Source organism: Oncorhynchus mykiss, chromosome 23, assembly GCF_013265735.2.
Source record: "Oncorhynchus mykiss isolate Arlee chromosome 23, USDA_OmykA_1.1, whole genome shotgun sequence".
Taxonomy (NCBI): Eukaryota; Metazoa; Chordata; class Actinopteri; order Salmoniformes; family Salmonidae; genus Oncorhynchus; species Oncorhynchus mykiss.
In genome coordinates, this window is record NC_048587.1 from 58,359,920 (window position 1) to 58,375,437 (window position 15,518).

Here is a 15,518-nt window from a genome sequence, read left to right on the forward strand (position 1 = left end):
TGATAAACTTACACAAATGCTTGTCTAGCGTTGGCTGTAAAGCATATTTTGAAAATCTGAGATGACAGTGTGATTAACAAAAGGCTAAGCTGTGTCTCAATATATTTCATTTTCTAGGAATATGTATGTCCGCTGCGTTATGCTAATTAGTTTGAGGCTACGTTACACTCCCGCATGCGGGATGGGTAGTATCAAGAAACTTCCCGACTGATGTCTTGAGATGTTGCTTCAAGATATCTATGTACTTTTCCTTCCATATGACTATTTTGTGAATTGCACCAGTCCCTCCATCAGCAAAGCACACCCGCAACATGATGCTGCCACCCCCGTGCTTCACAGTTGGGATGGTGTTCTTCGGCTTGCAAACTTCCCCCTTTTTTCTCCAAACATAACGATGGTCATTATGGCCAAAAATATCTATTTTTGTTTCATCAGACCAGAGACCATTTCTCCAAAAAGTACAATCTTTGTCCCCATGTGCAGATGTAAACCGTAGTCTGGCTTTTTTATGGCGGTTTTGGAGCAGTGGCTTCTTCCTTGCTGATCGGACTTTCAGGTTATGTCGATAAAGAACTCACTTTACTGTGGATTTAGATACTTTTGCACCTGTTTCTTCCAGCATCTTCACAAGGTCCTTTGCTGTTGTTCGGGGATTGATTTGCACTTTTCGCCCCAAAGTACATTCATCTCTAGGAGACAGAACGTGTCTTCTTCCTGAGCGATGTGACAGCTGTGTCGTCCCATGGTGTTTATAGTTGCGTACTATTGCTTGTACATATGAATGTGGTACCTTCAGGTGTTTGGAAATTGCTCCCAAGGATGAACCAGACTTGTGGAGGTCTACAATTTTGTTTCTGAGGTCTAGGCTGATTTCTTTTGATTTTCTCATGATGTCAAGCAAAGAGTCTCTGAGTTCGAAGGTAGGCCTTGAAATACATCCACAGGTACAACTCCAATTGACTTAAATTATGTCAATTAGCCTATCAGAAGCTTCTAAAGCCATGACATCATTTTCTGGAATTTTCCAAGCTGTTTAAAGGCACAGTCAGCTTAGTGTATGTAAACTTCTGACCCACTGGAGTTTTAATACAGTGAATTATAAGTGAAATAATGTCTGTAAACAATCTGTAAACAATTTTTTGAAAATGTTTTGTGTCATGCATGAAGTAGATGTTCTAACCGACTTGCAAAAACTATAGTTTGTTAACAGCTCTCGCCAGTCGAACAACGCGACTCTAACCAGAGCATAACGGACCTATTATTTTTATCCCGCAAATGGAACATTTTCATCTGGATCTTCACAACTAGCTAACCGCAACCCCGGATGACTACTCCTGGCTAGCGTTTCCATCCACTTAGCTTGAAGCTAGCCCGGCCAGAGCTCCTGTGCTACCACCGAAGCATACTCCTGGGCTACAATATCCGGACCCACGGTCTATCGATGTCACCGCATGAAGAGGCATAAACAGACTTAACCCCATCGCGACGTCCCCCAAAGGCTAACTTTCTAGCCCTTGCTAACTGCTAGCCTGCCCCGGTCTACTAACCGCTAGCTTGTTTAGCCCCGGTCAACTAACTGTTAGCTTGTTAGCACAGGCCTGCTAACTGTCTGAATCGCCGTGTCCCCAGCTAGCCCAACCACTCACCGGACCCATATTTATTTTCAATCTCTTTTCGATTTTTAATTCGATTATACCTTCCAGTAACCTGCCTCAACCAACGTGATACGGAATCGCTATTATTTGTAATTTTTAGAACACATTCAATAACCTCCAGAAGCTAATCAGCTAACTAACTACAAGCTATTTGGTCATTGTTAGCCACTGCTAGCGGCTTTACCTTCTGCACAGCCAGACAGTTTTTTTTGCCTGTATAACTGTCTCTCCACAACAACGGCGGATTCCTGCCGTAATCCCTGGACCATTACTTCTGATCTTCACAGCTAGCTTGCACGCAGTACCGAAGTTATCCCTGAGGCCCACTTCCCGGCCTACTCAGCTGTTCACCCGAACCCCACTCATACACGGCTAGAGCCCAATACTCCACCGGATCCTGGCTGTAAACTTGGCTAAATAGCTGATGCCTGCTGGACTGTCCATTAATCACGGTACTCCATTCTGTTTGTTTATGTTTTTATCTGTCGGCCCCAGCCGCACTCAGGCTCTGTGTGTAGTTAATCCGACCCTCTCTGCCTAGTCAACACAATTTTACCTGCTGCTGTTGTGCTAGCTGATTAGCTGTTGTTGTCTCACCTGCTGTTTTAGCTAGCTCTCCCAATCAACACCTGTGATTACAATATGCCTCGCTGTATGTCTCTCTCAAATGTCAATATGCCTTCTATACTGTTGTTCAGGTTAGTTGTCATTGTTTTAGTTTACAATGGAGCCCCTAGTTCTACTCTTCATACCTCTGATACCTCCTTTGTCCCACCTCCCACACATGCAGTGACCTCACCCATTACAACCAGCATGTCCAGAGATACAACCTCTCTTATCATCACCCAGTGCCTGGGCTTACCTCCGCTGTACCCGCACCCCACCATACCCCTGTCTGCGCATTATGGCCTGAATATATTCTACCATGCCCAGAAATCTGCTCATTTTATTATTTGTCCCCAATGCTCTAGACGACCAGTTTTGATAGCCTTTAGCCGCACCCTCATACTACTCCTCCTCTGTTCCGCGGGTGAGGTGGAGGTAAACCCAGGCCCTGCATGTCCCCAGGCACCTTCATTCGTTGACTTCTGTGATCGAAAAAGCCTTGGTTTCATGCATGTCAACATCAGAAGCCTCCTCCCTAAGTTTGTTTTACTCACTGCTTTAGCACACTCTGCTAACCCTGATGTCCTTGCCGTGTCTGAATCCTGGCTTAGGAAGGCCACCAAAAACCCAACTATAAAATTTCCCATAGAACTGCCAAAGGGGGAGGAGTTGCAGTCTACTGCAGAGATAGCCTGCAAAGTAATGTCATACTTTCCAGGTCCATACCCAAACAGTTGTAACTACTAATTTTAAAAATGACTCTCTCCAGAAATAAGTCTCTCACTGTTGCCGCCTGCTACCGACCCCCCTCAGCTCCCAGCTGTGCCCTGGACACCATTTGTGAATTGATAGCCCCCCATCTAGCTTCAGAGTTTGTTCTGTTAGGTGACCTAAACTGGGATATGCTTAACACCCCGGCAGTCCTACAATCTAAGCTGGATGCCCTCAAACTCACACAAATCATCAAGGAACCCACCAGGTACAACCCTAAATCTGTCAACAAGGGCACCCTCATAGACGTCATCCTGATCAACTGGCCCTCCAAATACACCTCCGCTGTCTTCAACCAGGATCACTGCTTCATTGCCTGTATCCGCTACGGATCCGCAGTCAAACGACCACCCCTCATCACTGTCAAACGCTCCATAAAACACTTCTGAGAGCAGGCCTTTCTAATCGACCTGGCCCGGGTATCCTGGAAGGATATTGACCTCATCCCGTCAGTTGAGGATGCCTGGTCATTCTTTAAAAGTAACTTCCTCACCAATTTAGATAAGCATGCTCCGTTCAAAAAATGCAGAACTAAGAACAGATATAGCCCTTGGTTCACTCCAGACCTGACTGCCCTCGACCAGCACCAAAACATCCTGTGGCGGACTGCAATAGCATCGAATAGTCCCCGTGATATGCAACTGTTCAGGGTAGTCAGGAACCAATACACGCAGTAAAGCCAAGGCCAGCTTCTTCAGGCAGAAATTTGCATCCTGTAGCTCTAACTCCAAAAAGTTCTGGGACACTGTAAAGTCCATGGAGAACAAGAGCACCTCCTCCCAGGTGCCAACTGCACTGAGGCTAGGTAACACGGTCACCACCGATAAATCCATGATTATCGAAAACTTCAACAAGCATTTCTCAACGGCTGGCCATGCCTTCCTCCTGGCTACTCCAACCTCGCCCCCCCCCCAACACCTCATTTGGCTGCCTTTCGTTCCAGTTCTCTGCTGCCTGTGACTGGAACGAATTGACAAAATCGCTGAAGTTGGAGACTTTTATCTCCCTCACCAACTTTAAACATCGGCTATCTGAGCAGCTAACCGATCGTTGCAACTGTACATAGTCTATCGGTAAATAGCCCACCCAATTTACCTACCTCATCCCCATACTGTTTATATTTATTTACTTTTCTGCTCTTTTGCACACCAGTATCTCTACCTGTACATGACCATCTGATCAATTATCACTCCAGTGTTAATCTGCAAAATTGTAATTATTCGCCTACCTCCTCATGCCTTTTGCACACAATGTATATAGACTCTCTTTTTTTTCTCTACTGTGTTATTGACTTGTTAATTGTTTATTCCATGTGTAACTCTGTGTTGTCTGTTCACACTGCTATGCTTTATCTTGGCCAGGTTGCAGTTGTAAATGAGAACTTGTTCTCAACTAGCCTACCTGGTTAAATAAAGGTGAAATAAAAATAACTAAAATAAAATCAAGAAATTTGTGGAGTGGTTGAAAAACTAGTTTTAATGACTCCAACCTAAGTGTATATAAACTTCCGACTTCAACTGTATACAGAGAAGCATAATGCAATGACTGCACACTGAATCCAGGGCAACTAAGGGTTCAGAAATTTGAGTTCAGAAATTTGCTGAGTGTGCCGGAGTGCAGAATAACTGATTAATTTACAAACGCTCAACATGTTATGAATATGGCCGGTGTCAGTAAATGTCGTCAAAAAAGCGTAATTAAATTGTTTTCAGCAGCACAGTTAGTCACCAACAATGTTGATAACATAATCAGGCTAACCAGCTCTGCTACTGCCAGTAAAATGTTCAGAGTGAGGTGTTCCCGCCAACCCCGCTTTTACGCTACTGCCACTGCTCTGTTTCTCATATACGCAGTAACTTTAACCATACCTACATGTACATACTACCTCAATTAGCCCGACTAACCAGTGCCTGTACATAGCTTTGCTACTGTTATAGCCTCGCTACTGTACATAGCCACGCTACTGTTATTATTCACTGTCTCTTTACTCTTGTTTTTTATTTCCTTACTTATCTATTGTTTAACTAATACCTATTTTTTTACTTCAAAAATGCACTGTTGGTTAGGGCCTGTAAGTAAGCATTTCACTGTGAGGTCCACAACTGTTGTATTCGGCGCACGTAACAAATAAACTTTGATTTGATTTCTCTAATTTGTGTCTGGAAGTAACTAGCTAGCTAGCTAGCCAACATTAACCAGTTAGCTTGGGTGCTAATGTCGTTGATTCCCTGGTACTGCTGCTCATAACCAGCTCCAGAGTTCTAAGTCACTGGCCTTCTATGCGTCACTGAACTGGATCATTACCACCAGCTCCGGACTGTCTTGTCTCATTACGCACACCTGGTTCTCATTCCCCCTGATTAGTATGTGTACATATGTGCCCTCTGTCCCCATTGTCCTTGTTGATTATTGTTCCATGTCCGTTGGTCTTGTGAGTAACTGTGCTCTGTTGTATCGGCTTGCCTGTTACTGTGTTAGTGTGCACTTGTTATTATGGGTCTCGTCCCGTGTATTGTTATTACGGGTCTCGTCCCCTCTATTTATAATAGGTTTACAGCTCACTCTTTGTTTGGGTTACAGCCCTGTGTTATATATGAATGTGTTTGGTTTGGCTTCATCCCTGTCATGGGCTTCATCCCTGTCATGTTCATGACGTACGTTTGGGTAATAAAAAACTAAGACATTTTCGTATTCCTGCGCCTGTCTCCTATCATTATACAACGTGACAGCTTGACTGCCATTATGAAGTCAGAAAGATCAGATCAACCCTACACCTTGGCCAGAGCGTCCAGTGTTCCCTCTAAACACTCTGAATTTACTAACAGACAATCTTACAATCTCTCAACACTAAGCTAGGGATCCTGGGACTAAACACCTCCCTCTGCAACTGGATCCTGGACTTCCTGGCGAGCCGCCCCCAGGTGGTGAGGGTAGGTAGCAACACATCTGCCCAGCTGATAGTCAACACTGGAGCCCACCAGGGGTGCATGCTCAGTCCCCTTCTGTACTCCCTGTTCACCCACAACTCCATGGCCAGGCACGACTCCAACACCATCATTAAGTTTGCATACAACACAACAGTAGGCCTGATCACCGACAACGACGAGACAGCCTATAGGGAGGAGGTCAGAGACCTGGCAGAGTGGTGCCAGAATAACAACCTATCCCTCAACGTATCCAAGACTAAGGAGATGATTGTGGACTACAGGAAAAGGAGGACCGAGTACGCCCCCATTCTCATTGACGGGGCTGTAGTGGAGCAGGTTGAGAGTTTCAAGTTCCTTGGTGTCCACATCACCAACAAACTAGAATGGTCCAAACACACCAAGACAGTTATGAAGATGGCATGACAAAGCCTATTCCCCCTCAGAAAACTAAAAATATTTGGCATGGGTCCTGAGATCCTCAAAAGGTTCTATAGACGCAACTTCGAGAGCATCCTGATTGGTTGCATCACCTAAAAATTGTCAAATACCCCAGCCACCCCAGTCATAGACTGTTCTCTCTACTACCGCATGGCAAGCGGTACTGGAGTGCCAAATCCAGGACAAAAAGCCTCCTCAACAGTTTTTATCCCCAAGCCATAAGACTCCTGAACAGGTAATCAAATGGCTACCCGGACTATTTGCATTGTGTGCCCCACCAACACTGCTGCAACTCTCTGTTTATCATATATACACATCATATATACACAGTCACTTTAACTATACATTCATGTACATATGTACATACTACTTCAATTGGGCCGACCAACCAGTGCTCCCGCACATTGGCTAACCGGGCTATCTGCATTGTATCCCGCCAACCACAACCCCTCTTTACGCTACTGCTACTCTCTGTTCATCATATATGCATAGTCACTTTAACCATATCTACATGTACATACTACCTCAATCAGCCTGACTAACCGGTGTCTGTATGTAGCCTCGCTACTTTTATAGCCTCACTACTGCTTTTCACAGTCTTTTTACAGTTGTTTTTATTTCTTGACTTACCTATTGTTTACCTCATACCCTTTTCTCACTATTGGTTAGAGCCTGTAAGTAAGCATTTCACTGTAAGGTTGTATTCGGCGCACGTGACAAAAAAACTTGATTAGAAGATGCCTGGTTATTCTTTAAAAGTGCTTTCCTCACAATCTTAAAAAAGCATGCCCCATTCAAAAATTGAATAAGGAACAGGAACAGGAACAGATATAGCCCATGGTTCACTCCAGAATTGATTGCCCTTGACCAGCACAAAAACATCCTGTGGCATACTGCATTAGCATCGAATAGCCCCCGTGGCATGCAACTTTTCAGGGAAGATAGGGACCAATATACACAGGCAGTTAGGAAAGCAAAGGCTAGCTTTTTCAAACATACATTTGCATCCTGCGGCACAAACTCAAAAAAAGTTATGGGACACTGTAAAGTCCATGGAGAATAGGAGCACCTCCTCCCAGCTGCCCACTGCACTGAGGCTAGGAAACACTATCACCACCGATAAATCCACGATAATTGAGAATTTCATTAAGCATTTTTTTCACGGCTGGCCATGCATTCCACCTGGCCACCCCTACTCTGGTCAACAGCACTGCACCCCCCACAGCAAATTGCCCAAGACTCCCCCATTTTTCCTTCACCCAAATCCAGATAGATGATGTTCTGAAAGAGCTGCAAAATATGGACCACTACATATCAGCAGGGCTAGACAATCTGGACCCTCTCTTTCTAAAATTATAAGCCAAAATTGTTGCAACCCTTATTACTAGCCTGTTCAACCTCTCTTTCGTATCGTCTGAGATCCCCAAAGATTGAAAAGATGCCACGGTCATCCCCCTCTTCAAAGGGGGAGACACTCTAGACCCAAACTGCTACAGACCTATATCTATCCTACCCTGCATTTTGTAAGGTCTTCAAGTTAACAAACAGATCACCGACCATTTCAAATCCCACCATACCTTCTCTGCTTTCCTAGCTTGTAAAGGGTGCTCCTCAGCCACGCTCAAGGTCCTAAACGATAGCATAACCTCCATAGATAAGAGACAATACTGTGCAGCTGTATTCATAGACCTTGCCAAGGCTTTCGACTCTGTCAATCACCACATTCTTATCGGCAGACTCAATAGCCTTGGATTCTCAAATGACTGCCTTGCCTGGTTCACCAACAACTTCTCAGACAGAATTCAGTGTGTCAAATCGGAGGGCCTGTTGTCCGGACCTCTGGCAGTCACTATGGGGGTAGCACCCTCGGGCCGACTCTTTTCTCTGTATACATCATTGATGTCGCTCTTGCTGCTGGTGATTCTCTGATCCACCTCTATGCAGACAATACCATTCTGTATTCTTCTGGCCATTCTTTGGACAATCTGTCTGTGGCCTCCAACTGCTCTTAAATGCAAGTAACACTAAATGCATGCTCTTCAACCGATTGCGGCCCACACCTGCCCGCCAGTCCAGCATCACTGCTCTCGACGGTTCTGACTTATGTGGACATCTACAAATACCTAGGTGTCTAGTTAGACTGCACACTCTCCTTCCAGACTCACATTGAGAATCTTCAATCCAAAATTAAATCTAGAATTTTGCAACAAAGCATCCTTCACTGATGCTGCCAAACATACCCTCGTAAAACTGACAATCCTACTGATCCTCGACTTCGGCGATGTCATTTACAAAATAGCCTCTAACACTCTACTCAGCAATCTGGATGCAGTCTATCACAGTGCCATCCGTTTTGTCACCAAAGCCCCATATACTACCCTCCACTGCGACCTGTATGCTCTCGTTGGCTGGCCCTCACTTCATATTCGTTGCCAAACCCACTGGCTCCAGGTCATCTATAAGTCTTTGCTAGGTAAAGCCCCACATTATGCCAGCTCACTGGTCGCTATACCAGCACCCACCCGTAGCATGCGCTCCAGCAGGTAAATTTCACTGGTCACCCCCAAAGCCAATTCCTTGTTTGGCCGCCTTTCCTTCCAGTTCTCTACTGCCAATGACTGGAACAAACTGCAAAAATCACTGAAGCTGGAGACTAATTTCTCCCTCACTAACTTTAAGCACCAGCTGCAAGAGCAGCTGACAGATCATTTTATCTGTACATAGCCCATCTGTACATAGCCCATTTGTAAATAGCCCATCCAACTACCTCATCCCCATACAGTTATTATTATTTTTTGCTCCTTTGCATCCCAGTATCTCTACTTGCACATTCATATTCTGCACATCTATCACTACAGTGTTAATTTGCTAAATTGTAAATATTTTGCCTTACCTCCCTTATCTTACCTCATTTGCACACAATGTATATAGACATTTTTCTATTGTGTTATTAACTGTATGTTTGCTTATTCCATGTGTAACTCTGTTTTGTTTTTTATGTCGCAATGCTTTGCTTTATCTTGGTTGCAGTTGTAAATGAGAACTTGTTTTCAACTAGCCTACTTGGTTAAATAAAGTTGAAATAATTGTTTTTAATAATAATAAAACAGTAGCTATTACAGTGAAAGAATACCATGCTATTGTTTGAGGAGAGTGTACAGTTATGAACCTCAAAATGTATGAATAAACCAATTAGGCACAATTGGGGAGTCTTGGTACAACATTTTCAACAGAAATACAATGATTCATTTAATCAGTCTAAAACATTGCACATACACTGCTGCCATTTAATGGCCAAAATCTAAATTGCGCCTAACCTGGAATAGCTATATTATGGCCTTTCTCTTGCATTTTAAAGATGATTGGACAAAAAAATATACATTTTACAAGATCTAATGCGTTATATTCTCCTTCATTCATTTCACATTTTCACAAATGTCCAAGTGTTTCCTTTCAAACAGTATCAAGAATATGCATATCCTTGCTTCAGGTCCTGAGCAGTTCGATTTGTGTCATTTTAGGCGAAAATTGAAAAAAAAAGGATCCACTCCTTAGGTCACACCAAGGATAATTTTGCTATTTGATTTAGATTTTTAAGACCATTTCAAGTATCTCCAAAAAATACAAAAATAATACTTGATGATTTTTTTAAGGTCTTTCTGTTATTAGCCCATACACACACATCGATTAACAGATTCTCTACAAGGAACAACAGGGGGGTATTGTGTGTAGATGGGTGAGATTTTTTAAAAATATTTAACACATTTTGAATGTAGGCTGTACCACAAAAAAATGTGGAATAAGTCAAGGGGTATGAATACTTCTGAAGGCACCAAAAAGGGTTGTAACCGTAGCAGAACCCTTTTTGATCCTACAGTTTATAGAACATTTTTAATGGTTCTTAATAGAACCTTAGGAAAGGGTTCTTTGTAGGACCATACATGTTCTATTTAGAACCTTATGAGCATGGTGCTTTATAGAACCAAAAAGGAGAAACCTCTATGGTGAAAAGAACAATAAAACCCTTTGTGGCATTACGTTGAACCATTTAGTTTAGTTCATCATGTCTACTTGAGTGCAATATCTACACACTCTATCGGCCAAAGGGGGCCAGCAGTGAATGTTTCGACCACGCCACGCCACATACACTGTAATCCTGTCTAATCTGGCTGTGGCCGCCGCACCACAGACATCTGGAGAGAGGGATAGGGCTAATCTGAGACGCTATGGAGGGAGGGAGGGATGGAGGGAGGGAACTATGCCGAGGTAGACAAAAGAGGGATGGAGGGATGGAGTTTAACTACGTCAGAGAGAGATGGAGAGAAAGAGACAAATAAAAATGGAATAGAGGGACAGATGAAGTAGGCTACAGTAAACGATTCAAGGAAACTATAATTATTGTATTGCTGCAAATTAAATCAATTAGGTTTCCAATAGACAAGTAGCTCATGCCAGAACCTGGACTTGATTATGATGAAAAGAGCTGCAAGGTACCACAATAAAACCATATCCAATCAGCTGTAGTGGCACGTGAAATACAAAAAGCTGAGCACCAAATAAAACCAAAAATATATATTATACATATATAAATATATTGACCAAAAATAGAATACATATTCAATAGACAACTAGTTCATCCCAGTAATTGGGCTGTAAGAAGTAGAAAGAGCCTTCAGGGACCCAAATTAAACTCCCCCCAAAGAGCTTAGGGAGATGGTGACGGCATGTGTCATTCATTGTGGTTCTGTATGCCTAAGTTAGTAGAGCTTGCACTGTCAGGATCATGGGTTCGATTCTCGCTGGGGCCACCCATAGGAAAATGTATGGACACACTATTTTAAATGGCTTTGGATAAAAGCCTCTGCTAATTGGCATTCAGAGCAGAGTGCTGTGTTTATGGTCAGAGTACAAGGATACTTACTGTGGCCTGCTCTTAGCAAGGCGGCAGGCCATCTATGGAGGGCAATAGGCACGGAATGGTGACGCTTGCCCCCATGGTTGAGGTGAATGTGGTGGAGGCCCTCCACTGCTCCTGTGGCCCCCCCTGGTGGCCCCGAGTCAGGACCCGATCCGGCCACACACCCCAGGGCTAGAGCAGTCATCCAGAGAACCAAGCGGACAAGGAAGACAGACGAGGTCAAGTCCCAGCAGAGGGGCTCCTGCCTGGGCCTCGAGGGTGGGGGGGTGGGGGATTGCTGTGTCCTCCAGCCTCCCAACATGATTCCCTGAGAGGCCAGCAAGGAAAGTTGAGTATCAAGATTTGGGACCTTAGTGATGAGCCCGACGGCCCATAGTCCCCTTAGTGCCCTGCCAGCCCAACTCTCTCTCACCACTCACAAGCCCCAGGACACACACTGCAGACTGACCAACAAAACCACAGAAAATCCACTGCAGAAAAGAGTCAATTAGATTGAGAAGAGAATAGAGAACTTTCTTGCTGTTTACGGTAGTTTAGTAGTTTAGGAAATCTGCAAGGATACCAAGGGGACTGTGGTAGAAGTATGATCAATCATTGTGGAAAGAATGAGAGAGAAGGAAGAAATATGCACTCATGAAATTAGGACACACTCCTCAAACAGGGTCTAAGAAATCCCACACTGCTCCAATTCCCCTAACACACTTCCTCGCTCGCACTCTCTCTCCTTTTTGCTCACTCTTTCTTCTGCGAAGAAGAGCTCACAGAATCAAATGCATACTTTTCTCCTCTCCAAAAATGAGAATACTCCAGAAAATCCACATCGATTTTTCACCCTCGGAATCTGACGTAAAAAACACCACATATATAGAGTTTCAAAATCTTCTTCTTCATCAAAGCAAATATAACATTCCCTCCTTCCAAGTTTACCCTCCTGTATGTTCCTCCTGTATGTTTTCAGAGGATGTCCAAAAGATTTCGAGTGAATCCGAAGTAACGCTTTCTCATTTGCCTGTGGTGGTGGGCAGCAGCTGCAACGTCGAGAGGATGGTACTATAATGGTTGCACCTGCGACGGGTATCAAGACACGCTCCTAGAGGTTCCCTCTACACTCTCTGCAAGACTCAGTGGAGAGGCAACAACGCGGCAGCACCTGAGAGAGAGCGGCTGGTCTGCATTACGGAGCCACTCACACACTCAGGCTGAGAAACTGCGAGCGAGCACAGTTTCAGAAAGACATGCACAAGAGAAGGAGAGGGAGAGAGAGAGAGATAGGGAGGAAGAGAGGGAGGAAGGGGGGGAGCTCCGACAGCCAGCCGTGGAGCAGGAGGGGGAGAGTCTATGCAAATTACCAGGCTCCACACAGCGAATCAGTGGAGCCAGAGTGCATTACAGAAGAAAAGCCTACTTGGGTGAAAAATAAGCAGGGGATGTGGGGCTCCATCTCTCGTTCTCTCTTTCTTTCTATCAACTGCTACGCGGACCAACAATCTGATGGGCAGTGAATGGAAGCCAGAGCAACACAAAGCAGGGAAAGATACATCTATTCAGGCTGGATTTGGTTCAAGTTATTTCCCTCTCTCCTCTCTCTCGCCCTCTTTATCTCTCTCTCTCTCTCTGGGTGGAGTGGTGAAGAGTATCAGAGCGGTCATGTAGAGAAAGACAATAAGATCCTAGCAGTACGGTCCGACAGTCCAACGGTTCCCATCCAGGGGAGTTCTAGCTGTTTTGGCTGGCCGGCAAGATGGCTTCTCAGCAACCAATCATGGAGCTCTTTAACGACCCCATCCACACTTATCCACGCTGCAGCTTCAAAGGGAACAAAATAAAAAACTAATCTGCTCTCTTTTCTCCTTTACTCTGAGACCGCACTACAATTTCCAGACCATCTGCAGCCCCAGTCAAACATTAGGGAAATGGGGTATGCCACTGAAGGAAGGATGTGGATCACACACATAGCTTGGCAAAAGGTGGAGAGCTGTCCACAGGGAGGGTGCTGAAGTCAGCCTTGCTTGCCTGGCTGATAAAAACCCATTCATTCCCTCAGACAGTTAACACAGGGTAATTCAATCCCACACCAGAGAGCTAACACAGAGCTAACAGATAACAATTCACTTCCTCACCAGAGAGTTAACACAGACTAAAACAGATCCATTCACTCCCTCACCAGAGAGCTAACACAGAGCTAACACAGATCCATTCAATCCCTCACCAGAGAGTTAACACAGAGCTACCACAGAGTCATTAATTCCCTCACCAGAGAGCTAACACAGAGCTAATACAGAGCTAATACAGAGCTAGCACAGAACCATTCATTCCATCACCAGAGAGCTAACAAAGAGCTAACACAGAGCAATCATTCCCTCACCAGAGAGGTAACACAGAGCTACCACAGAGTCATTCATTCCCTTACCAGAGACCTAACAAAGAGCCAACACAGAGCCATTCATTCCCTCACCAGAGAGCTAACACGGAGCTACTACAGAGCTAACAGAGAACCATTCATTCCATCACAAGATAGCTAACACAGAGCTAACACAGAGCCATTCATTCCCTCACCAGAGAGCTAACACAGAGCTAATACAGAGCTAACAGAGAACCATTCATTCCATCACAAGATAGCTAACACAGAGCTAACACAGAGTCATTAAATCCCTCACCAGAGAGCTAACACAGAGCTAACACAGAGCTAATACAGAGCTAACACAGAACCATTCATTCCCTCACCAGAGAGCTAACACAGAGCTAACACACAGCTAACAGAGAACCATTCATTCCATCACCAGAGAGCTAACACAGAGTCATTCATTCTGTCACCTGTCACACCCTGACCTTAAAGAAACATTTTATTTCTCTATTTGGTTAGGTCGGGTGTGATTTGGGTGGGCATTCTAGTTTTTCTATTTCTTTGTTGGCCGGGTGTGGTTCCCAATCAGAGGCAGCTGTCTATCGTTGTCTCTGATTGAGGATCATACTTAGGCAGCATTTTTTCCACCTTTAGTTTGTGGGATCTTGTTTTTGTACTGTTGCTTTCCAGCCCTACAGAACTGTGGTTTCATTTTGTATTTGTTGTTTTTTGGTGTCATCAATAAAAGAAAGATGTATGCCTACCACACTGCACCTTGGTCCAATCCACCTTTAAACGGATGTGACAGAATATCTCACCACAAACGGACTAAGCAGCGTGGCCAGGAGGAGCAGACATTCTGGACATGGGAGGATATCTTGGATGGTAAGGGATCCTGGACGTGGGAGGAGATCCTGGCCGGAAGGGATCAACTTCCATGAGAGCAGATGGAGGCAGCGACGGAGGAACAGTGATGACACCGGGGTTCGCAACCACGAAGGAAGCACGAGAGGCAGCCCCAAAAATATTTTGGGGGGCACACAGGGTGGTTGGCGGAGCCAGGGTTCAGACCAGAGCCAACTCCCTGCATTCGCTTTAAGGAGCGTGTGACCGTTCAGACACCATGTTATGCGGGGATATGCACTGTGTCTCTAGTGCGCATTCACAGCCCGGTGCGTTCTGTGCCAGCTCCTCGCACTTGCCGTGCGAAAGTGAGCATACAGCCAGGACGGGTTGTGCCGGCTCAGCGCTCCTGGTCTCCAGTACGCCTCCTCGGTCCAGGATATCCTGCGCCGGCTCTATGCACTGTGTCGCCAGTGCGCCTTCACAGCCCAATGCGTCCTGTGCCAGCACCCCGCACTTGCCGGGCTAAAGTGAGCATCCAGCCAGGACGCGTTGTGCCAGCTCTACGCTCCAGACCTCCAGTGTGCCTCCACGTTCCAGTATATCCTGTGCCAGCTCCATGCACCTGGCCTCCAGTGTGTGTCTCCAGCCTGGTACGTCCTGTGCCTGCTCCACGCACAAAGCCTCCAGTAGTGATCCATGGCCCGAAGACTCCAGTGATGATCCATGCCCCGGAGCCTCCAGTGATGATCCATGGCCCGAAGCCTCTAGTGGTGATCCATGGCCCGAAACCTCCAGTGATGATCCATGGCCCGGAGTGATGATCCATGACACGAGGCCTCCAGTGATGATCCATGGCCCGAAGCCTCCAGTGATGATCCATGGCACGAAGCCTCCAGCAAGAGTCTGCAGTCTAGAGTCTCCAGCGACGGTCTGCAGTCCAGAGCCTCCAACGAAGGTCGGCAGTGCAGAGCTTCCAGCGATGGTTGGCAGTCCGTTGGTCAATCCAGAGTTTC

General features: G+C 45.4%; 1 protein-coding gene across 12 annotated transcripts in view; it reads right to left on the bottom strand.

The window, feature by feature from the left end:
• LOC110503044 (neurexin-1a) overlaps nucleotides 1–15,518 on the bottom strand; it is a 738,556-nt gene that overhangs the window by 331,262 nt on the left and 391,776 nt on the right. For 2 of the 12 annotated variants that reach the window (XM_036960886.1, XM_036960885.1), the window contains exon 1: nucleotides 11,319–12,585. The exons of 8 other annotated variants lie outside the window; for them this stretch is intronic. In XM_036960886.1, the coding sequence (XP_036816781.1) occupies nucleotides 11,319–11,616 (298 nt within the window). In that variant the 5' untranslated portion in view covers nucleotides 11,617–12,585. Of the gene's footprint in view, nucleotides 1–11,318; nucleotides 12,586–15,518 lie in introns of those variants that run through there. 2 more of the 12 variants (XM_036960891.1, XM_036960890.1) reach the window with 1 other exon arrangement.